This window comes from Branchiostoma lanceolatum, chromosome 17 (assembly GCF_035083965.1).
Source record: "Branchiostoma lanceolatum isolate klBraLanc5 chromosome 17, klBraLanc5.hap2, whole genome shotgun sequence".
NCBI lineage: Eukaryota > Metazoa > Chordata > Leptocardii > Amphioxiformes > Branchiostomatidae > Branchiostoma > Branchiostoma lanceolatum.
This window is the reverse complement of record NC_089738.1, coordinates 10926655-10951286: the sequence shown is the minus strand read 5'-3', so window position 1 is coordinate 10951286 and position 24632 is coordinate 10926655. Positions and strand designations below refer to the sequence as shown.

At 39.7% G+C, this 24632-nt stretch overlaps 1 protein-coding gene across 1 annotated transcript; it reads left to right on the top strand.

Annotated features, from left to right (window-relative positions):
* Positions 1–132: 132 nt before the first annotated feature.
* LOC136423411 (U2 snRNP-associated SURP motif-containing protein-like) lies at positions 133–19425 on the top strand. Its single transcript, XM_066411553.1, has 28 exons — positions 133–371; positions 1978–2109; positions 2903–3020; positions 3326–3435; positions 3783–3856; positions 4301–4431; positions 5032–5114; positions 5735–5900; positions 6346–6578; positions 7692–7735; positions 8819–8923; positions 9820–9886; positions 10547–10710; positions 11299–11461; positions 12110–12189; positions 12357–12444; positions 12561–12686; positions 13064–13147; positions 13358–13623; positions 13902–13954; positions 14032–14085; positions 15051–15086; positions 15468–15533; positions 15915–15981; positions 16367–16562; positions 17158–17268; positions 17686–17948; positions 18445–19425. The coding sequence occupies exons 1-28, from the start codon at positions 312–314 to the stop codon at positions 18662–18664; spliced, it is 3360 nt and encodes a 1119-aa protein (XP_066267650.1). The 5' UTR covers positions 133–311; the 3' UTR covers positions 18665–19425.
* Positions 19426–24632: the final 5207 nt, after the last annotated feature.

Sequence of the window (24632 nt, the reverse complement as noted above, 5' to 3'; positions counted from 1 at the left end):
GTCTCGTGATACATAAACAACGCTGGGATTACTTAGCGACTGAGCTCTGAACTGCAGACATATAGTTGCATGTCAAGTCCCTGTGCATTGTGGCGTCACAAAGAGCGTCTCGTCAGTCGTTCGAGGAACATAGTCTTGTATTTCCAGCTTGTATGCATTCTTGAAAACATTGAGTTAGCTGATGTCAGAAGTCCGAAATTCGAGACTACGATTTTGGCTCAGCAGCCCGAACGCCGGGACTCGTCAAATCTTCGGTATTACTCGGTAACCTCCGTTATTCCTCGGCAATTTTCGTAGTGACGAGATTCATCATGGCGGACAAGCTTCCATGGGGCTTGAAAAGCGAGGGTCTAACTCCAGGCTCTATGAAGGTAAATCGGGCGCGCTATACCTCAGTTTACAGACCGTTTAGTACCTAAAGTACCCTAGAACGTCTAGAGTACTGAAATTATGGGTGGGGAAACGAAAGAAGACACAGGAGAAGTGTTTTATTTGGCGATCAACCGAGCGTAATTTTTTTCGGCATGGGCCATGGCGGACATTAGTCAAGGAAAGCGTTACACTCACTGCAAATTATTACACCGTACCTACCCTGCTGACAGTATTCCTAACAACTACACACAGAGAACATCGGTTAGCCTTGTTGCTAGCCACGCATCTTAGCTGGGAAAGAATAGTTTACGTACAATACTCCAAGTGGTTAGGAGGGCATATGTCATGTGAGCGGAAAATCAGTACTGGAAAATATGTGCTATGATGTGGGTTTCCTGAGATGATACATGTATGTTGGCCAAGACGCCTTGCAAACCTGTAGCGTCTTAGTATTTCTGCAAGGTTCCTTGGTACATTTGTGCAGTGGTGGCCGTATGTTGGTGTCCTAGATGACAGGTTGCCTATGTTGTTGTTGGTATCCCAGCAGTTTTGTATGCAAATTCACACACTGCCCTTACATTATGTACAGTTACACACCATCATTTAGTATTGCCAGCACAGTAAATTACCAGAGAAATTAGGGAACTGAATAGGTGGCAGAAGAAAGTTGATCGTCATTTGGAAATTATCTTAAGCCAAAAATGACTTTGCATCAACTTAGTTTGAATTTACATTATTTTGATGCTTTTTGTTTGGTTCATTTCATGTTATGGTCATCACTGTTAATCTCGAAGCAGATTTATAGGTGGCAAGGCAGAATCAAAAGGGCCAATGAGTGTCCAAAGCTTTGGCTACACATTGGCCCTTTTGATACTGCCTTGCCACCAATATATCTCCTTGGAGATTTCACTGCTCAGTCTACTGTCTCAAAATATCCATCTGCAAGCTACGATTTGCAGAAGACTTTTAGGAATGCAAGAAGGGAAACAACAATGTGCACCATGATATGATACATGTAAAAGAAATGTAGGTTCCGTACTATGAATCCCAAATTGCAGGAACCAGAAAGAAAGTATTTCAAATGCCTGGTCACTAAACCAGGCTACATTTCATGGAAAATGATTACGATGGGCATCATTTTTCTTTCATGCATTTTGTTGTCTTGAAGAGGAATTATTTCTTTCATGTTTGCATTGAAAAAAAATTCCCTGTCACATATAAAAAATCCCCGTGACATGGGTGTGAACTGTGAAGATTATGCTTGATCATATTCATATATTGTTAAAAAGTGCATTCAAAGTAGAAAACTGCTACTCTGTGGGACAAACAGCTCTTTTTTTATCTGATATCCCTAACAAGTGATAAGGAGTCCATCTACATACATCAGGGCACACCAGTCTTAACTCAAAAGATATGGCGGGCAGTATAAGATATACTGACTGATTGCTGATGTCCATAAGAACACATGTCCTTCTTGATTGGTCTCTTGAATTCTACGGAAGACTGCAGTAGGACAGTTGAAGATTTGTTGTGTTGTATGAAAGTTTTATCTCTGTACTATGTGATAAGGTGTATGAACCACCTGTGAATCCATTCCCTACTCAGAATGTAAAGAAAGGTACTGGTACATCCATGTTGCAGGCCATTTCTGAACAGAAACTGAAGGCCTTCAGCGTGGGACGGATGAACCAGAAGAAAACGCTCAGCAAAAAGGAGCAAGAGGAACTCAAGAAGAAGGTAACAGTACTCTTTGTCCACTGGTTTCATTTGTAAACTCTTATACTTAATAGCAGTGCTTTCATGCATTTTTGCATTAGCATTATGTCATTGAAAGCAGTTTTTAAACTTAAAGTTTGCTTATCTAAAGATATTTGACACACTCACTTAACCATAACTTCATGTTAATCTCCCTCAACACCCACAACTACGGAAGTCTGAAAAAAAAAAGATCAACGAATAATCTCAATTGAAAGAAATTTAGATGTACACAGGTTGATCTTGCATGCCTTCATATGAATAAGGTTCAAAAGCAAGATTTGGACTAGGTCTTGCATAGATTTTATGGAATGTAATCTCACATTTGTTAGTATTCTACAGGGATCTCCCCAGAAATATATAGCTTCATGGGGGGGGTGCAAAGCGCAAGCACAGAATACATGTTGCGAGGGGGAAGGTCTGGAGGAGGTGTACACCGTTGAAGAAGAGAGCGACTGTTGCATTTTGCCTTTTCCAGGCATAAATAGAAGTAATTTCCTACAACTTCAGCTTTGCATCTTGTCTACAACTTATGAAATCTTGAGTTTTGAGCAAAATTACAGGCTTGGCTAGAGAAATATTGGAAGAAATACCCTAACTTAGAAAATTAACAGGATGGAGCTGGGGTTAGAACAGGATGGAGTGCCACTGTTCCATTCTTTAGGGAGATCCCTGTTCTAACACGGGACTAGTAATTATAACCATTCATGCTATAGAGACAATACTACAGCAACTGGTATCTGTTTTTGTATTTTCTTCATCATACTATTCATAGGAGGAGGAAAAGGCAGCTGCTCAGGTGTTTGAAGAATTTGTGGCATCGTTTGAAGACAGCGCCAGCCAAGGACCAAAAACATGGGTTCGGGGGAACACCATCAACCCAGAAACCAAAAGCAAGTCTTAACATTCTTAGTGTTATATGTACCCTCCCTTTTAGGGGCTAGGATAGTGTTTAGAATAGCCATTGTGCTAAATATAGCTTTGAATGTCTTGTGTAGCTGTTGCTTTTGCCCCCTATGAAAAATTACTCCCTCCCTATATTTGGTATTGTACAAGTTTTGGAATCGATGACTAAGAATTTATTCTAGATCTACATTTGCCTAAAGAAATATCAACTTTTCTATCATCTTTCCTGTAGAAATTATTAAGTACCCAAGTAGTGTCGTGATAGATTTATCCTTAATTTCTTACTCTGTAGAAGAAACTCTTTCTTCCAAGAAAGGAGCTCTGTACAAGCCTGCGTCCAGACTTCCACTCCCGGAACCTTCCATCTCCGCCATCATGAAACGGGAGCAAGAGAAGAAAGCGGTAAGAAGATGGGAAATCCTTACTGTTTGAGGTCTTGAAAGTGTTTTGCTGCAAGCTTTTAGCAGCTTTGATACTTTTGCTGTCTGCTTTAAGCCCTATTCAAGTACCATTTGTTTGCGATGTGCATGATCTAATGTAGTTAGAAAAAAAAGATATGTCCCACATACATTAAGTTAGTCATTTGGATATAAGTTTGTACTTAGAATGTGTTTTTAGACCTACATGTAAGGATGAATCATCTGAAGTCTGGATCGTCCCTAATGTCTGTTTTTAAAACATAAGTATTAAGGGTGTGATGGGGGCTTAATTTCTCCCTTCTTTGATTTACGTCTTCATATCTTTTCCAGGAGACAGCAAAGAAGAAGAAAGAAAAAGATAAGAAGAAAAGTAACCTGGAACTGTTCAAGGAGGAACTTAAAATGTGAGTACCTTGTGTCCACATGTATCTCCCATTTTGCCACAATTTGATGATACACTGTCTATTTTTCTCCTAAAGAGTTCTATGTATAGTGAGTCAATGTCTTGTACAGAAGTGATATGTTCACACCTTTGTCATTATCTCTGCTTTATCGTTATTAGCGTTTATTTTTCTCCTAACTCTTACCTTGTGCCCCCTGGGTATTCAGTCCAGAAAAGGGCTTTCCTACTTAGGACTTTGTAATGATTCATCTGTGCTTGTATGCTTGTTCTAAACACAAAAAAAGATGATTTTTAGGGTGTCTACTAATGTCTTCATGTTTTTGGAATCTCTGTTACCATTGTGGCGTTACTACAGTATTATCTTTTATCATACACAGAAGGTTTTTCAAACTGATACAATGCTATGATCTTTATTTATGTGCCTGTTGTGATGCTACACTTACAGTATTCAGGAGGAGAGGGAAGAAAGACATCGCCTGAAAAAGCAGATGTTTGGGGTTAGCGACCTGGCAGGGCGGCAAAGCAGATTCGAACCCCTCAGTGAGACTAGTTTCTTATCTCTCAGCAAACCTACGTGTATGTTCCCAATTTTCCTTGTTTTGCTGATCTCATCCATAGTCTTCCACTTTAAGTTGTGCCACAGTTAATCTTGAAATGATTACGTCATCTTATTTTTTTATGGTAATTTCTCCACTGCGGATTCATGACACAGCAAATTTATGTTTCCGATGAATTCCGTACTGCTTTATTATAGAATTATTTCAACAGTGAACTTAAAACATTGCGAAAACCTCCTTTCCCCTTATCAAAGAATCATCACTCACTCACCAGAACTAACCTAGTCATGATTACTGGTTTTTGGTTCTGAAATAGAGCTAGAACTAGTGGATTGGTAGAGGTATAGACTTGTACATAACTTATCATTAACTTCTCTTTGATTTTCATTATATCGCATTATGGTTTGCCCTTTTGATCAGGACTTTGTGCTTCATGTACAGATTGCTCCTTTAACATAAAGTTACGGCAAATAGCATCTCTGTAAAGTGTAATTCAAGTGCAAAGTTGGAGAGGAACATTATGTTTGTACTATCCTGATGGAATCTTGAAGTGGTTGCTGTACAGTGCCATTGTTGTGGTGCCGACCAGTAGTAATCGTAGACTTGTATCTCTGTGCAGTGCTGGAGGACTACCAGTCTGGATCTCACGATACAGGGGACCCATCAACTACAAACTTGTATATAGGAAACATTAACCCAAAGGTAGAGGGAATTCCATATTATCAACCTTATGTCTTGTTTTTGCCTCCACTTGTTCAGGCTTTTCGGAACACGACAGTACTGGGGACCCTACCACAACAAACTTGTACATAGGGAACATAAGCCCAAAGGTATTTTGCTTTCATCACGTAACACACTGCTTATGTAACCTCTCCATCTACTGTATAAGTGGTTCCCTTTCCATTCAGAACCTCAGAAAATGCTTTTTTCAATGTTTATTAACCTTCTCCCTGCTGCCTAACCCTGTAGCCAATACAAATATGGTGCTAAACGACTACTTCGCTTCACTACGCTTTATGGCAAAGTTAAACTTTAATTCCAACACAAAAAAAGGTTTGCCAAGTTTTCAGCCTTCATCATGATAAATGACTCCTTATTCTAGACATGTGACTTTACAGATGTATTATGGGTCTTAGGTGGAATTGGTACATAGATCACCAGTTTAGATTTCTCTTTGCAGATTGACTGCTCCAAATTTTCCTCAGATACATATTGTATTTGTAGCTTGTACTTTATCGGTATGAAATCACCACTGAATTGTTCATTACATGTTTGCAAAGAGGAATGAAGATATCATGATGTGTTGAACTTTGTGGTTCCAGATGACAGAAGAGATGCTGTGTCAGGAGTTTGGGAAGTTCGGACCGTTAGCTAGTGTGAAAATTATGTGGCCCAGAACAGAGGAGGAAAGAGCCAGAAACAGGAACTGTGGCTTTGTAGCGTACATGAACAGAAAGGATGCAGAGAGAGCACTAAATGCTCTAAGAGGTAAGTAGGTTATGTAGGCTATAGCTATGTAATTGAACATGAGATACAGTACTGTACTCAACTATTCTTTGGATTGATTAAAAGTTTGCTTCGGTGCTGTTTCCAGGGACTCGTGTAGGTTTAGTTATTGACCAATTCTTTGGACAGTTGTGTGTGTATCATACAAAACTCTGCTGCCTTGGACGGAAAAGATTGCTGTAGATGAAAATCCCACATGAAGGAAATTATATGACAAAGTCGACTCCAAGACGAGATCTGACTTAACCGGGTTGATGAAGAGACAGCGTTCGTCTTGAAAATCCCCAGAGTAGCAAACTCTTTTGTTGTGTGTATTGTCCCAAAAAGTTGACTCTGCCTTGATAAATAAATGTTCTTTCGCAAAAGACTAATGTTAAAGTTGGTACTGTTTATGACTTTTGTGCTAACGGAATATTTTCATCTCCAGATAAGGAAATTATGAGTTTCAAGATCCAGCTGGGCTGGGGCAAGGCGGTCCCCATTCCTCCTCACCCTGTGTACATTCCTCCAGCCATGGTCGAGCTAGCCCTTCCCCCACCCCCCTCGGGGCTGCCTTTTAACGCACAGCCCAAACAGCCGCTCCCTCCGGACAAGCGCCCGCCCCCTGGGATGATACTGAACGGACCTCCCCCCGGCATGCCCCAGGAGGAGTTTGACCAGGTACTAGGACAGTGTGAACTGGTGGGAGTAGTCATTAATGCTGTAGGGATGGGCGGAGGAGGGAAGTGCATGGACTGGTCACTTTTGGAAAGCATTTGAAAGTTACCAATAGTGTATTTGCAGTGCTACTTCTGTGTTCACTCCGGTCAATCAGCAGCTACCAAACATGTCGCAGGAGTGAGAGTTCATTGGAATAAAGAACAGTTTTACCATCCAAGATTTATTCAGAACCAATTTGGCTATTGGAAACAACAAAAGGATGGTAGCAGAAGCTGTTCTGTCAGTTATTGTGCGATCAATCAGAAACAAAAGTAGTGATGGTAAAAAAATCTTGATATTCCAATGATGTATTCTGTTTTATGATTCTTAAAAAAATTCTATTATAAGAGTAGAGCAAATTACATTCATGTGTTCTGTTGTTCAGTGCCAAAACTGATATGTTGGCAATGAAAACAAGCTTATGTACATATTCTGGACCATTCTTGCACCTCCCTCTACCAGCCTGTTATGATATTTTGTCCATGAAAGGCTACATGTGTATCTTCCAGTCTTTATTCATTCCTACATGTATGCCAAGGTATTGCCACCTTTGTACCATGTGGTGGACATCGGTAAGTGCATCGAACGATGAAGCTTAGCAAGTTTCTATGCTACATGTGAACATTTTGGAGTGGTAGAGTAATAGTACAACGTGTATAAAGTCGTTTTTGTCTGGCCAGAAGTGCATGCATGATTTTAACCCCTTTGAAAGATCTTGACTTCTGTGTTGATTCAATCAGTGTTATGCTTGTTCCTATGGATGGGTTAGTAGTGGTGGCCCCTCCTAAGGCGTAAAGTGGGATATTCCAACAAGGGATCTGAACCATTGGTACTGCTGATGACACGAGTACCATACGTGTATCTTGTCGTGGGTCGGAAGGTGGTTCTGGTGTCATCCACTTGTAGCTCAGATGCCTTGATTGGTACACAACCACTTTGAGTCATAGGATGGGAAACATGCTAGCCAGCCATGGGGTTGCTCTGCTGCATTTAGTGTGGTCATTTTGCATGCCGCTTTCTGCCACCCTATTACTGACACCCCTCTGTTCTCATGTTGTTTTACACAACGACCAGACCTTGTACAACGCCGTTGTCAAAGTGGTTATCCCCACAGAAAGGTATTCTTCACTTCATTTAGAGATTTTTTGACAAAAATAAGCAAATTTTGGCATCTAAAACAAAAATGTGTGAGAAAGAGGGACAACCAGAAGATGGGGAGAAGACATCAGGAAGACTGGCTGGGCGCGGGAGACGGACAGGAGGAGGGACGCCATCCGATTTTTCTACCGAGGAAGTCGGGCAGAATGCATTAGTCATAGATCCTTCCATAGCAGCGCATTTGTAGACATCTGTATGTGGCAAAACATAGCAGAACATTTGCTCATACCAATGCAAATTTTTGCTATGCAGTCATTTTTCCTCAAGCACATGCTGCAAGTCCTAGTGCTGATTCTGAACAGTAATGAAAGTTAGACATGGAGATTCCTTCTCAGGTGCCATTGACTATTCCTGGCCTTTCTGTATTATCCATATCAAATTTGCATGTTCATAGTTCAAGCTTGATTTAAGAACAAAAATACTAACAGATTTCTGTAGTTGAACATTTTACACCAGTATCAGTCAGCTGATTTATTACTTGCAGTCAAATATCATTTTTTTCTGTTGAAAATTTTGATAGTATACAGTCCATAACATCTTTAACATATTGCTACGATGAAAGTGGAAGAAATTTACATAGAATAGCGTATGACTCTAATAGTAAGGTGATTATTTTATCGTATTACTGGTACATGTACGGTGAACATGCAACAAGGAGGATATGTACGAGTACAAGGAAAGTAAAACTAAGACATAAGATCCTGGTGTAAGAAACAAGATCCCAAGAACTAAAAAAGAAGCACTTGCCTCAGATGTTACAGTAGCTTAATGATTGCAAATCTGAAGTTTTAAGTTGGAATACAATGGTCAAGGTGATCAAAATGGCAAATTGATTTTTCAAATTCTTATGCATGCAACTTTTTTTAGTGATTATGAGGAACTAGGAGCTTAAAATATTTTTTCTTGTTGACTGTTTCCACAAAGTAAACTGTACAAGTACACAGTTTGAGGGTCTGCATATATGTCCTCCTTAGATGCATGTTCTTGGTGTTGTGCCCTATTATTTTGTTTCTACGTGTGTTGGTTGGATGCTGTATTTCCAGGCCGCTCCTTCAACTGATCCACCGTATGATCGAGTTTGTCGTTCGCGAGGGACCCATGTTTGAGGCTATGATCATGAATAGGGAGATAAATAACCCTATGTTCAGGTAAGCACATAATGGCAGCCTGGGGGTGGGTGGGTGTCAATTTTAGCCCGGTATCCATCCTATTCTAGCTCTGTTTGATCGCTTTTCTTCAGAAAAGTCCGTCACTTGTTAATAGCAAAATGACTGGCATTTTAATATTCCCATTAAAGTTGAGGCAAGAGTTCTGATTGGCTTTGAGTCACATGGTGCTTGCAACAGCATGGTAACGGGATTTGAGCAGGCATTCAGAAGTTCAAACCATTACACTGCTTCTGGGAAGTTTTTAATTCCCAAAATAATGCAGGACAACAGGGCCAAACGGAAAATAAACAAGCTCACACTTCTAGTATCATCAAAGTTCACAAAATCAACTGTTGAATTAACTTTCATTTGAAAAGGATTCCAAGTTATTGAAGTTATTGTATTTGGTGACCTCAACATACAAGACGAAATTAAAACTAAAGTGACACCTAGGGAAAAAATGTAAAAATACTGTATACTGTATACTTACAGGGACATTGCAAACGCAGTTCTTATTTTATATTCAACTCATCTATAAATTTTTTGATACTTTGGAGTACAATGATAGAATATGGTGCTACACCAATGACAGCGCTGAAAGTATACTTTCTTTTCATATATTAGTTATGATGTAGATGATACCTTAGTATGCTTGACAAATCATGTTTTCAAATAGCCCAGTGAGCAATTCCAGTAACACATAGGTTTGTATGAAGATAGAGGCCTTTAAATTATTTAAACTTTACCTCAATTTTCCTCATTTTTTTTCCATTCTAAATTTCTAAGCAGAATCATTTTTTTAGTTGCTTTTGCAAAATCTTCAGTGAGCTTGAAGCCGCGTGTAAATGAATTTCTTGACTGTATGTTCTTCGGTTGTTAACATTATTTTATCGTAGGTTCCTGTTTGAGAACCAAAGCCCTGCACACGTGTACTACAGATGGAAGCTCTTCTCCATTCTACAGGTAAGGCTGAGGTAACATTGTCAGAAGGAATAAGAAAAAGAAAAAAAGATAATAAGGTACAGGTTGTACATGTTCAGGAGATATTCAAATTTTGAATCTCAAATGTTGACAAGTTTTCCCCATTTTTAAAGTTGCGCATCACCTTTGTTCATTCAGACTCTTGTAGTACCTACATTGTAATGGTACATAGGGCAGCAAGTTTCCTTGCTGTTTCAATAGTTGGGTATATTTTTACAGGGAGGGGTTGCTAGCCCTTTCCCTTTGACCCACTCGAGCCACCTTGAACACGAAACATATTTTACATCCCTGCCGAAAGACTATGCAGCCCCAACTAGAGTCAGTCTCAAAAGAGATTTATTCACGTTGAGTTCAATGACAATTCTGTTTTGCTGCCAAGTCTGACAGTGTCAATGTCCCACACATAACAACAGACACAACATGAGATCTATCTTGTCATGTACTTTTCCTCTTGCTTATCAAACGTTGATAACACTAACATTTCCTTCATTTTTGCCAACATAAAAAAAAGTCTGCTTACTTACTTGCTTATGTTGAGGACAATTTCAAATTTAGTTGCACACTTTTGGACAGTTTAATGTTTGATTTATCTGTAATTGCTACAAACTACTAGTTTTTGATTGTACTGTTTTCCTTCTGAAGGGAGATTCCCCTCAAAAGTGGAAGCCACAGGAATACCGGATGTTCAAAAGCGGGTCCCTGTGGCGCCCCCCTCCCATGAATCCCTATTTACAAGGCATGCCAGAGGATGTGGTTACCACGGAAATGCACGACGAACCAATCAAACGTGGAGCTCTGAAAGACAAGTAAGAGTTACCTAAGATTGGCACAGCTATTGATATATATGTATAGTGAAATTTTGTAACTGTGTCAAATGTATACTGGAATGCCAACTAAAGACACTTGTTATGATACATTATACATTATATGAGAAACATTTTTGCCAACTGGTACTATATATCTATATCTAGCACTATAAATGGGACCTTATCGGCTCTTTAGATCTGTCTTGCTTTGACAAGAGATAGCATGAAAGAAGAAAAATATTATTTACGATGCTGTAGAAAAAGCCAAGGCTTATTGGAAGAGATTTGGCCGTGTCCTCTTGTAATGGAATTTGGATCTCTTTAGCCAAAAATAGCCATATCTAAATGTCTTTACCATCGATCATACAAAAATAATGAGGTTTTCCATCTGCAACTTTGTCAGATGTATGTTTTGTAGAAGAGGAATATGTAGTGATCATCATTATCATCGGTTTAACTACCGTGGTGACATTAATGATCCATGTAACTGTTTGTAGTGTGTTTCCACCATGGTATGTTGTAAACTACTTGCAGTATCTTTGTGTAAGTGCTGTTGGCATATGTAGTAATACCAATGTTATTGTTCAGTGATAGAGACAAGTTAGAAGACCTTCTCCGTGGGCTAAACCCTGAGAGACCTAAGGTGGCGGAGGCCATGTTGTTCTGCCTGGACCATGCTGATGCAGCTGAGGAGGTGGTAGAGTGCATCGCCGAATCCCTGTCCATTCTTCAAACACCTCTGCCAAAGAAGGTAATGTAGATTCATCTATTTTTGCAGGGACTTCATTTTGTGACATAAGGGGATAGGAGGTTGTCTCTGTGTCTTAAGTTCACGGTTGAGACAATTCTGTAGTACAGACAGTAATGATTTCCAACAGTCTATCCTGAATTTTCGGTGGAGAAGTCACATCGAAAACTGCAAAAAGAAAACCACCACGTTCTACAGTACTAAGCCTTTCTTGGTCGGAAGTCGCTGTGTTGGGTTTTAATCGCATCAGTTGTGTGATTTGTTTAGGACAGCAAATGAAAAGTGTTCTTTGGACAGGCTTTGTTGTATCATACAAAATGCAGCTTTCTTGTGACAGAAAATGTTGCTGTAGAGATCCTTGTCAAACATTGGTGGTGGCAAAGCTGCCAAAAGTCCTATGACAAATTTTTTTATGATTGATATAACTTATTGATGCACAAACAATTCCACCATTCATGGGTGACATCCTTTTGACAAAGAAACAAAAATGAACTTGTTATTGATGTGATATTTTATTTGCTGATTGTTAGTTTTATGGGCAATTTTTTTGTTACATGACAGTCAATACTTCATTGATGATGTTAAGGTGATAATTCTGCTTCATTGTGTAATCATAGTCATGAATAAGAATTTCTGACTTTGACTCCACAGATTGCCCGGCTGTACCTAGTGTCAGACATCCTCCACAACTCATGTGCAAAAGTGCCCAATGCCTCCTTCTACAGGAAGTTGTAAGTATTGAAATATAATGTTATCTTACATCTTTCTATTGACATTGTAGCTAATGAAAATTTGTAAAATGTTAAGATAGTATTTTTGCTTTTGATGTGTTTTTTTGCATATTTCATAAGAGAACAAAAAGTTAGAAGTAAACAACATGGATTTGTGTTGTTTCCAGTTTTGAGGGAAAACTGCCGGAGATTTTCGCAGATGTCTGTGCTGCCTACAAGAACATTCAGGGCAAAATGAAGGCAGAACAATTTAAGGTCGGTATGCAATGTTAAACTTTAAAATTATAAAACTGATAACTAAGCACATTTCTACATCATTATTGTATCAACATTTGTACATATCAAATCTTAAAATAATGTTGCCTTTGTAGCACAAGGTGATGAGTTGCTTCCATGCGTGGGAGGACTGGGCCGTCTATCCGGAGAGTTTCCTCATCAAACTACAGAACATCTTCCTGGGACTGGAGACCTTGTCTGACGAGGCAGACAGAGAAAAGGTTTGTCTTCTCCATGCTAGATGAAATGTATGGATTTTGGATATAAGGGGGGAAAGACCAAAGAAGATGATTAAAGATACATGTACAATGTAGTAGAATTTACACTGGCATACAGAAACCACTCTGCTCCCTCTGGCAGAATGTACAGAAACAGCACTGCTCCCTCTAGCAGAATGTACTGACACTTCAGTGTAAAAATCACAGACAAGGAGCCAGATAAGCCAAAATGATGCTCCATTATGGATGAAATAGCAACTCTTAGGAATATCAGAATCTCACAGTTGAGAGAGAAATGCATATTTCGTTTAACTTATTGTTAGTTATTGATGTTGTCTACAGTTCCATGTCCTATTGTTGAATGTTGGTATTGTATGTAGGGTGGGGACACTCCACCCACTGGAGCCACTAGGGAACTGTTGATGCCAACACAGGCCAGTCCACTGGACACCAAGGTCCAAAAGGTAGGGGCTACCTTCCATATACCTTATCATGTGATATGTTGTCCATGTGAAGGAGAAGTTCATTGTTAAGTTTATGAATGATCACTTCATATTGACACAATAGATATATGCTTTCTGTTTAGCTCGTCACATATTTAGGACCTTCCCACAACTTAAGTCCTGATGACTTCATTTTCCATGAAGATAAAGTTATTGTTTGAATGATTGCAGAAGGAAGAAAAGGAGGAGAGAAGAGTGGTTGAAACAGCGCCCACCCCGCCTATTGAGATAGACGGTGTACCCATCATGGCTAAGGCTGGCTTGGACGGACTTCTCTTAGATGTGGATGGAATTCCAATCAAGGAAGGAGAAGACATAGGTAAGATAGAGATGGAAGACAACAACAGCTCTCCTTGGGCTAGGTCTGATGTGTTAGACAGCTATCAATTACTGCATGAAATATATTTCAGGGATTTGATATTCTTATACTTAACTTAGCTCTTTTTAGGATGATTATCCAATAAAAAGATATCAAAGCCCTTCCCACCTCTGTCAGAGCGTAGAAACGCAAAATGTAAAAGAAGAAATGCAACTGTTTGTGGAACATGAAGCCACTCTCTCATTGGTCAAACTATTATATGCCATGCTATCATTGGTTGATCTAATAATTGTAATGGACGGTCAGGATTGGTCTATGTTGTTTGTTGGTAATTATCAATCAGTAACTTCATGTATTTCTATGCATGAGTCACATGATAACAATATCCTTGTGTAGCTTTTCTGACAAACCAAAACAACTGGATGCCCTGTGTTTGCAAGCACTGGTAGGTTAGTTAACACTGTTTAGTACAAGTTAGTTATAATGACTTGTGTACAGACCTATTAACCATTGTTTCTTTCCACAGGAGTCAGTGAAAGTGTGGATGTCATGAAGGTGGAAGACATAGATGGAAAACCAAGTAAGATCATGTCAATTTTAGGTATATTACTCCAGAAAAAAATCAGCCAACAGAATTTTTTCAGGCCACACAAATGTCCCTTAATAATTGAACCCTTGGAAGGTTGCTAGATTTGACTTGTATTTAGACATAGGCAGTATATTTGTGGCAGTCCACTTTATACAGATGTGTTGATAAGTGAAATAGGTTCAAGGCACATTGAAAGCAGTGCAAATGTAGTCAAGAAGCATATAATCAGGCCAACCTTTACATGTAACTTGAATACAACTTGATTAGGATTGATGTTAAGAACTTACCTGTAAATATAGTATCAGGACAAAATGTCCCAGTGTCTGTGTTTTGTCCATTCATCCATCATGTGATTTTCACAATTGCCATATTACCTAAATGCAAAAAAAAATAGTCTCAATATACAATTTTATTTACCACATAGGAGCATTGATAATGAGATAAATAAATCGATACTTATGACTAATTCCTGTTTTGGTCATGACAGAAAAAGGAACTGTGAAATTTAGATTCTGAAATTTTCACACGAAACCCTTGCCATGTTTTTGGCAACACCTCAGGGGCTAGCCTAAAGTATATCATTTTCGATTAGAAAGGTAGATTTTGGTTATAATGTTCATCAAACTAACTTGTTTCAGCTCTGTTGCCTGAGATCTGTAAGTACATGTAGATTGAGTTGTGCTTCTGATGTGATTTCCTTCTTGCTTTGTTCGTAGCACTTCAAACAGTAGTTTGTTTGCATGTGACGTGACAGCCGCCATGTTTGTTGGTTGAACCTAGAAGAGATAGACCAACTAATTTGCATGTGTATGTGTCATTGTTACATGACTATAACTACAATATACAAATTGGCAACCAGGTTTAACCACCAACATGGCAGACAATACTTTCATGTGTGCAAACATCTAGTATTCGTGAGTTTGATGAAATAACAAGTTGTTTCCACCTTTGCCTAGTTGATGACGACCTGGATGGACAACCTATGAAAGAAGGTAAGGGGAAGTAGCTCTAGACAGTATGTATTTGGTCTGAACTAGTCTCTTCTACGCAGTGCCTCAGTATGTAACTAGTAAAAATGCACTTAAATGTTCGACTTGTGCTAAAGATGATAGTTTAGCAAAACTCATTCAGCCAACTGATTTCTTAGACGTTTTTCTTAGTCTCTTTTGTTGTCTCACAGTGTTTAAGAAAGTCTTTGCCAAACACTTGAAGGTAAAGCTGTCAATGTGTACTCCTTGAAGCTAAAGTGAGATATTCATGGGAAGAGGAGCATAGTCTCTTTTGCAGTTGGGCAAAGACTAAGGACTTGGTAAGGAGGTTTCAAGGTAGACAGAAGTTTGCAACAAATGTTTGTTTCTTTATGCAAAATGCAGAGCCAGTCTTCAAGGTGGCCCCATCGAAGTGGGAAACTGTGGATCCATCCGATATAGAGGCACAAGGTAAGTCTGACTTCAGTCTTTTTTTTTTTTAAGAAGTGGCATAGTCCTGGAACTATTACCAGGCTCATTAGCCGATAGCACTGCTACATGTATGTTACTGTCTGATTCTATTTTTAAAGAAATTTCAAGATGTTTCAAATCTGTTGATGAAACTTGACTGCAGATGTTCTTGTCATGTACAAGAAGTGTTCTCAAACAGATTTTAAGATTTTGATTATATTGCTATAACCTCTTGGAGCAGCTCAGGTAGTTGTGAAGAAGCTGTGTCCGGCACCCTTGAGCACCGCCATCTAACATATATGGGATATACTGAATTAGTATATAGACATCTTTGCAATATGAGAGTATCTGTGAGATGAACAAGTTTATTTTTTTTTCCAGCTATGACAACATCTAAATGGGACCTGTTGGAGCAACAGGACGAAGATGATCCAGACCAGGATGACAAGTCAGTACATCGAAACTTAACCCTTAAAAATCTACAGTAGCAGATATATTAAGGCATTTGGACTTTGCACATGTTGTGTGCTTTGCTTCGAATAAAGCAGGGATTTCAGTAAGGATTCAGAGGTCTCATTCCATCTTTTTGCCTGCTACTGGTGAATAAAGATCCTGGAAAAACTGTCTTGCTGCATTAGATAACAAGGTTCTTTATTCACACCAAAACATACAATCACAGTTGACGTTTCAGTGACCGTCTGTCACCTTCCTCAGGGCAATTCTGACTGATACTGCAGGCTAGTTGTCGCTACTTACAATACGTTCCCAAACATAATGCATTGTCATATCTTGCTGCTTGATAAATTGTTGATGGTGTTTCCTTGTACCCACAGATCACAGGGTGACTCCAACGACCCAGACAAAACGGCGGACGATGACGACGTCGATGGTATGCCCATGGAGGACGATGCCCAGGATTCCATGGGAAGGGACTACGACTCCAGAAGGGAGGTCCCGCCTGACATCGCGGCAGAACTCAAGATGACAGAAATGTCTGAGGAGAAGAGAGCACGACTACGGGAAATTGAGGTAAGTAGAGAACTTATTTTGCTGTGCCATTGTTGCATTATTTTACAGATACTTTTAGTTTTCATTGTTATTGGGTTGGCTGACTACCCTCACTTCGCAGCCAGGGCCTGAATTGCAAGGACCTTACAATTGGCAGGGCTAAATAGTCCATTCTATGGCTTGAATGGAATAGATTTTTCCCAGTTTGAACCAGTGCCTAGCTCGAACATACACTCACTTTAGTACCCCCATAACCTGTGCCAATAGGCCTATCCTTTAGCCCTACCTATGTCCTTCAAAACTCAGGAATGCAAAAAGAAAGACGTGTATACGCTGCTGAAAGCTAGACATCCAGGTAATAAGATACACAAGTACTGACGAGAAATAGCAGATGCTATCTGAAACGTCTCACCGTGTACAAAACTTAAACAGTCACTAATGAAAGATGCAGACACTGTTCAAAATGTCTGTTTACGTTGAGTGAATTTTGTTTCGTACAAAAAAGAAATGCAAAACATAAAACCACTCTATTATTTATTGAACTACTTATTTTGATTGACAGCTTGGTCTATTGGTATAACAGAAAGTCCAACTTTCTTACCCCTTCTCCACACAGATGAAGGTGATGAAGTACATGGATGAGTTGGAGTCAGGAAAGCGGAGTCGGAAATCTGGTATGTCCATGTCCCAACAGGTCCAACACTACCGGGGCAAGCTACTGGAGAGGGTAAGTCATCTAATGATCTATATACCCTTAGAACAGAACATCTGTTTAGTGTAGTAGAAGTAGATAATCCTGGCGCAAGCTTGAGCTAAAGCCACTAATGTCCAAGCAGATTCTGGGGGTGGAAATCCTAAAGTTTTCTAACTGGTGAACTGCCAGATAAAAACCAGCCAGTCAGACTACAGTATGTTCTTGCCCAACATCTGCTTGGAGATTAAATATAATGCTCATGGAAACATGTATTTCGGTACATTTCCACTCATCACAAACTACTTCTGCTAGTTTTTCGATAGTTGCCAGATAAAAGAGCAAGACATGTATCAATGTTCATGACATTTTTTCACTTGTCAGTGGGATCTTGTTCTTCCACACAGGTTTAGATACATACATATGATACATATATGTCGCGTTGTTTTTCAGGAGAGAGAGAGGGAAATAGAAAAGATAAAAGAAAGACACCGTCTGGAGAGGCTGAAGGACAAAGAGGAGGTGTCGTCGCAGGATTCCTCCCCTCACCGCGAAAAGAAACGCAGGAGAAGTCGGAGCCACTCGCCAAGCCCTTCCCCGGGGAAGAGGTACAGCTCCAGGTCTCGGTCGCCACGGTCGGAGAAATCGGAGAGACACAAAACAGAGCGACCTGAGAGAAGATCAAGGTCACAGTCTGGCTCACCATCCTCACACAGGTAGGTCCTCATACTGTAAGTCTTGGAATGTTTGCCATGGTTTTATTTTCTTTGCGATCTAGCCACTGCAAAATCATGACAATGCAAATATGTGTACTCAATGTATTACTACTGTACTACAGAATTGTTTCAACTGCAAACACATAACACCTTCTTTTCCTTTCTACCGCAAAACTAAGTCCTCGCAAAAATAAACGAGTTTGCAGTACTTTCATCCAAAAGTCTTTCAAAGACTTACCATTAAACAAACACTGTAAGATGGTCTACACGTACATGTACATGTATGTTGTGTAATATATGGATGTGTTACAGTTTTAACTATATTTTATTCCCTTCTTGCATATTATATGTTGCATTGCATATATGTTAGAAATCAACATTATGTTCGGTATACATTGTTCATTTATTGTTATTTAAAAATTTTACTGATTAAACGTGGATGTGTTGTGAGCAATATCTGTTCGACAGTGACTAAGACTGCTTGTCTTCCCCACAGGACAAGTTCCCCCACCTCCACTAGCAGTCGCAAGAAAAAACGCTCCAAGTCCAGGTCGCCTAGAAGGTCACGCAGGTCAAGGTCACCCAAGTCTCCCCGAAGGTCGAAGAGCTCCCGGTCCCAATCCCCGTCCTCCGCCAGGAAACATAGTGTCAAGTCCAGGTCCAGATCTCCGCACAAGAAGTCTAGTTCTCACAAACACAAGAAAAGCAAACACTGACCAGTTGTGTTGTAGTCGGGCCTAGGAACATTAATGTTGTGTTTCTGATTACAGTCCTGAAAGAATTGGGGTCGATAGGTAGGGATTGTTTGACAGCCGCGCAATCGTAGGGGCGGTAAAACCCCGACGACTAGCACGTCGACTACCTACCTAGGTAGGGATTCTCTTCAATCTTACAGCGTGTGAAATACAGAAAGTTTTTTTTGAATTTTAGCACTCAGCCAGATGTAGATCAAAAATTTTACGTCCCTTGCCAGCGATCGACTAAAAAAAAAATCTAGAATCCGCAGGTTTTTGCTAGGGTCAGTCGGGTAACCGGAAACACAACATTTTTTTCCTATGCCCAGTTGTTACTTGAACATACATGAAGATTAGTCATAGGTACGTTTGTCTCTTGAAACAGAACTGGAAGACAAAGAATGGACTATTGTAGTTTTGTATAAAGTTGTTTGTGTATAAAATGTTTCCGAACTAATTCTACGTCAATCATAACATGAACTCACAGATCCTGTCATTATGCGTGTTGAAAATCGTTATGTTTTCCTCTAAATCAGACCCATGTAGCTTTCATCGCATGTGATTGTGGATGTCAATTCTACATGTATAAAAGCAGGGATCCACGAATATGATACATACATGTATCATGTTGAACTCTAAGGCCACTTTTTCTCATTAGGTATATATCTGAAATTACAGTGTCTGATTACAATTTACATTTAAATTGCACTTCGGCGCATATGCTCAGAAGAACAATTGCATATTGCATATATAAACAATGCCTTAAGTTTACAATCCCTATTTTCTGTTTGCATTGTCAGAAGAACAGTGTAACTATGCCAGTGTTGAAGCAGTTTATTACAGCTGCCTTTCAGTGTTAATAGACAAATCCTTTCGCTCATATGAAAGCAACTAAAATAAAAGATACGGAATGATGAAATGTTTATATCAAACACCGATTGAACAATGATCTGTTGATTAAACCTCAAGTGAAAATTAAACTGTATTGGAACTCTCACACTCCGTGTTTTGTTAATTTTTATTCTTATTTGCCAACAATGTGCCATCAGTACTTGTCTCATATTTGTTTCATAAGTAAGATTTAGATATTCGATTGAATAACTTAACAGCTGTAATACAAGGTGAAATTTTTAGGTTTGTAGGTTTCTGGCAGTCTTAGATACACTAAAACTTAGAATCAATCTAGTGAATTTATGTATTTAAAAAGCGTGGCAGCACTACGTTTTCGAACCGCATGGGGGCGTTGGGTGATTTCAGCGTACCTTAAACAGTAATATGTTCCACTTTTCTATCTCTGCTACGTCAAAACTGCTTCCATTCTGCAAATTGCTTTTTCATGCTGTCTTGTATACATACTCTGGTTAGTTATTTGTTTGCGATAGAGGACTTGTAAAATCAATTTTACAAAATGCTGCAAAGACGAGAAAGGTGGCTGAAAGATACGACGAGCATCTACCTGATTTTCTTCAACTAAGCAGTGGACCCATAATTTCTCAGCAAATAATTGTAGCCATTTTAGTGGCCTTTACTTCGCACCCAAAAAGTACAAATAACAGCCACAAATGAATGTAAGACTCCTCTTTCAAACTGGCGTTGGTGTCAAAAACAGGATAGGCTGAATAGATATATAACAGTGAAATTCTTGTTTGGCAATGCATTCCAAGTCGGGTTGCAGGCGGTCTCACAGCGACATCTAACTTGCCAGGTCAGTACTGCAGTGTTATTTCAGCCGACAATATACTCATCTTGTGTAACCTTCTAGACTTCACTTTACTCTCACATAATGAAACATGTTGCTCTTTAAAAATGTTCGGAATAGCCGTACTTTTAAAATGTGAGGTTTCTGTGCAATTGGGTAGGCGGTTCGAGTCACTTCCAAAATTTAAGTCTTCTCCTTCGGGACACATTTCTGGGTAATCTCCAAGCAGATCTACACCGGATGCGAAAATCGTGTATGCTAGCCAGAGAAGGTCCAGTCAGCCAGTGAGGGTCTACCGGGCTGATTGGACCCTCTCTGGCTGACTGGACCTTCTCTGGCTAGCATATACGATTTTCGCGCCCGGTGTAACTGTTAGATTTGCTTGGAGATTAATTTCTGGGCACACTTCCTTGGAAAACCTGTTCAATCATGAATGTGCTTGCAATTGGAAGCGTCATTCTCCGTTTGAATCGTCGGAGCTTCTCACTTTGTGGTCTTTTGTCGTGTAAATCCCGATATATTCACGGTGATGCTACTTTAGATGCATGGGTCAAAAGCGGTCCCTATAATCACTGACAGTACTGCAGCAGTATTGTAACTTCCACGCACTATCGATCTGCAATGATTACTCCAACTGCTAGAGGTCCCCACTGTCACTTGATTATTCAGGAAATCTAGATATTAATGTAATGTTAGTCAGTTAAAGGTACACGTGTACATCACCATGCGTAAATTATGTAAACGCGAATCCAATGCGTTCTTTTCAAACGTGTGACATTTATTATTGAGAAAGAGAGGAACATCGATAGATATAGATTTTGCAAAGGAAGACCTAATTTGCATAACTAAGGCGAGTCTACAATAATTCCATGGTAGTAAATAACGGGAATACTTGCAGCATTTGGAAGTAAAGGTGAACATCAGCCGTAAATCATGCAATTCCGGGCATCATTTACATAACTTATGAGGAAATGCTACAATAGCCTTATTTGCTGATACTTTCATACTTTCAACAACTTGTTTTAAGTGGGCAGAGAAGATGATCAACTGATACAATTTATGCAAATTTTGCATAATCAAGGAAAACATTTATAATACGTTACTCCAAGGAGGTAAAACTCAAAAAGGTTAAATCATTTGGCGAAGGTATGAGGTCGCTGAACTCCAGTTCCACAGTAAAGTATGAAATAATGAACTAGAACTAGAGCAATTCCTTATTTGGAAAAACACACAATTGAAAGGGGCCCTATGAATCAGATTGCATTTGACATTCCGGGGAAGTGAATTAGCATTCTCTCGGAGATTAGCATTCTGAACCCTGGCTTACACGGGACCTTTGCTATTCGAAGATTTCAGAACTCGGCGATGAGTACACAGGCTACATTTGGGCTACGGCTGGGGGAACCAGCAGTCACAGGAGAACCCTCGGTAAAAAAGAAAAGAAGAAACATTGAGTGTGTCTATGTGGGCTACGTTTTCTCTCTCTCTTTCTCTCTCTCTCTCTCTCCCTCTCTCTCTCTCTCTCTCTCTCTCTCTCTCTCTCTCTCTCTGTGTGTGTGTGTGTGTGTGTGTGTGTGATTGTGTGTGTGACAGTGTGTGGAGGAAGCGTTGTCTATGTAGGTTGCGTTTTCAGCGCCGAATGCTTATGATACCCAATCTAGTACTTGGTAGATTGGTCGGTTGTCTCCTGCCAACCTTCAAACCCTGCAATATTAGCATGTATAACAATGTACTCATAATACAAAGTACTCTTTTTGGTCTTTGATGCATAAAAGCGTGATATTTAGTTGCAGTAAGATCATATAGTTATATGCATTACTACATTGTAGGTATAAAAATCGGTCAAGCCACGCACATTAAAATAATCCACCTTGGTCAAACTGCATGTGTGGAACGTAGTCACGTGGGTTGGTGACGTACGGAAAGTAACGTTTGACAACAAAGGACCAGGTGGTGAAATGTTGAGGCCCTGTGCCTAAAGATATTTTGAAACCTCATCGCTTATTCGGTGTACAGACACCCTAAAAGACGTCAGGAACGTATATCAGATTAAAAAACACATCAAAACTCAAGTCTTTCCGACATTGTCGTGCACTTTGTTGTTAAGTGTACCATTTTGGCTTAAGATGCAATTGTGCAATCAGTTGAAAACCCGACAAGATATGTTAGCTTGGTTGTTGCGAAAATGTGCGGCCATGACGCATGAGCAAAGCTCATGTTCATTTGTAACATGAAACGTCATTGGTCTGTTAAAACTATCGGATTTGCCATTTGTCTAAATAGGAAAAAAACACAGGCCTTCTGTGCTTGTTATTTCAACGAATGACAAACCGTCGACCGGACATAACTTCCAGTTGAGCTGCGTTGAAAGAATGTGTGAATGATATGCAGTGGTGCCTTTTTACTCTATGTCTAACACAAGTGCATGTATATGGAGAAGAAGAATTGACTGTACTGTAGCTAGAAATAGCAGAATACCGTTTTCTTTACGAAACATAATCCTAGGGGATAATATATACCTTTCTGATATATTTTTTGTCCAATTAATCAATCTCAAATCGTGCATGTTTTCTTGGAAAATGGTAGAATCGTACATTCGATGATACTTTAACTTCCTACCATTTCGGAACCACCAAAAAGTGGAATAATTGAATTATTCCACGTTATTCTTCGCAACGTGGATTTTTTACCCAATTCATGCCAGAAGTACATTTATGACCAAATATGGCCGTGAGCGTAGCTGTGAACTGATTTAATTGATAACCTCCCTAAGAAAACTATCACTATTCTCAAACGTAGGCAACCATTTTTCTTTTGTATGGCAAATGCAGGGCATGAAAAAGATGACTTCACATTTTTTGGCTTAAACTGTCAAACATGTTCATTTTCGATTATAAAACTCAATTTCCCACGAAATTACTTAAGTATGTATGCATTAAAATCAAAATTACTTTAAGATTTGAAGGTACATGTATCTTCTCAAAGTGACAAGGTCAACACAGAAAGTGAAGGTATGCCATACAGACATGACCGACAAAACAGCGGGTCGCCATTGACCGCGCCCGTCGGCAAAATTCGGAACCCGTCGGGTAGACACAACAGCCGTCCGGTCGGGCATGACTTCAACAAGACTGTTGTTCAAGGAAGTACATTAGACAAAAAAAAGATCTCGTAAAAAACAGACTGATCACGGAGTACGCACATGGGAAAGCCGTGGGTGGGTATGTCAACAAACGTTGCGAATACTTCGGACAATCCCACGAGTTGTCATCGTAACTCACCGGCGGCAGACGGACATTCCCCGACAGCGGCGGCCGTGCGATTTTGTCCTTATATGGTAAAGTAACGGTGCCGAAGATGACGTACTTGCAGGTTCAAGGCGGGTCAAGAAAACGAAGTTACCCACCTCACATCCAGTATACTTCAAAGCTTTTCTATTTTCGGGGCGATGTTTTTAACATGAATTGTTCCTTTACGAGTATTTACGCTTCTCATTTTATCTTCCGATCCGTTTAGTCAGCGTTCTATATTCAGGCTTGGAATAATGAAAGTGTGACGAAACGAGGTCAATCACGTGTAAGGCGATATGAAATAAAATGTTTACTAAAATCCAACCTGAATAGATTCTCCCAAAAAGCTCTGAAGAGCTGGGATAGTTCATATCAACACTGACCATAAGTTTGTACGTAAAATTTCAGACTGCAATACATGCATTACATTTCGTTTACATCAACGCAAAAGCAGAACTGGGAAAAAAAGCTCTGAAATTTGAATTGGAAGAAAATTTCGAAAAGTTTACCTCGTCTTGATTAAACTTTTCTAGCTAAGTATAAACCATGCACTGTTCTTTTTATGATACAGGGTCACTGTCCTCCAACTTTGTCTGCAAATGTTATTCCGGAATGTTTCCTTACACCTACGCAGCTCCAACCGTTTCATTCATCACCTAACGTTATCAAACAATGGTGCACGTCAATGGCGAAGGCTTGTTTTCTTAGAGTCTTCAAACAGACGTAGTTTCAAGTTGACTCAACCATCCCCACGTGAACTTGACTTCTAAATATAAACCTCGCCCTTGTGCTAACCCTCTCCCGACCTGTTGTCTAGGAGTCGTCCAGGGGAGCGTATACAGGTCGACTTTTCAGAGAAAAATATTTGTTTGTGACGCATGTGAAGCCAGTCCGTGGAATTTGCAGAAGTGCCCACGTGTGCTTAACTTGACCTGCACACGGAATGCCTCCGTTTGTGTGC

Coding starts and splice junctions, on each gene's coding strand:
- LOC136423411 (XM_066411553.1), top strand. CDS start 312: ATGGCGGACAAGCTTCCATGGGGCTTGAAAAGCGAGGGTCTAACTCCA. Junction 2,110..2,902: donor AAGAGGAACTCAAGAAGAAG/GTAACAGTACTC, acceptor TACTATTCATAG/GAGGAGGAAAAGGCAGCTGC. Junction 6,579..7,691: donor CCCAGGAGGAGTTTGACCAG/GTACTAGGACAG, acceptor CACAACGACCAG/ACCTTGTACAACGCCGTTGT.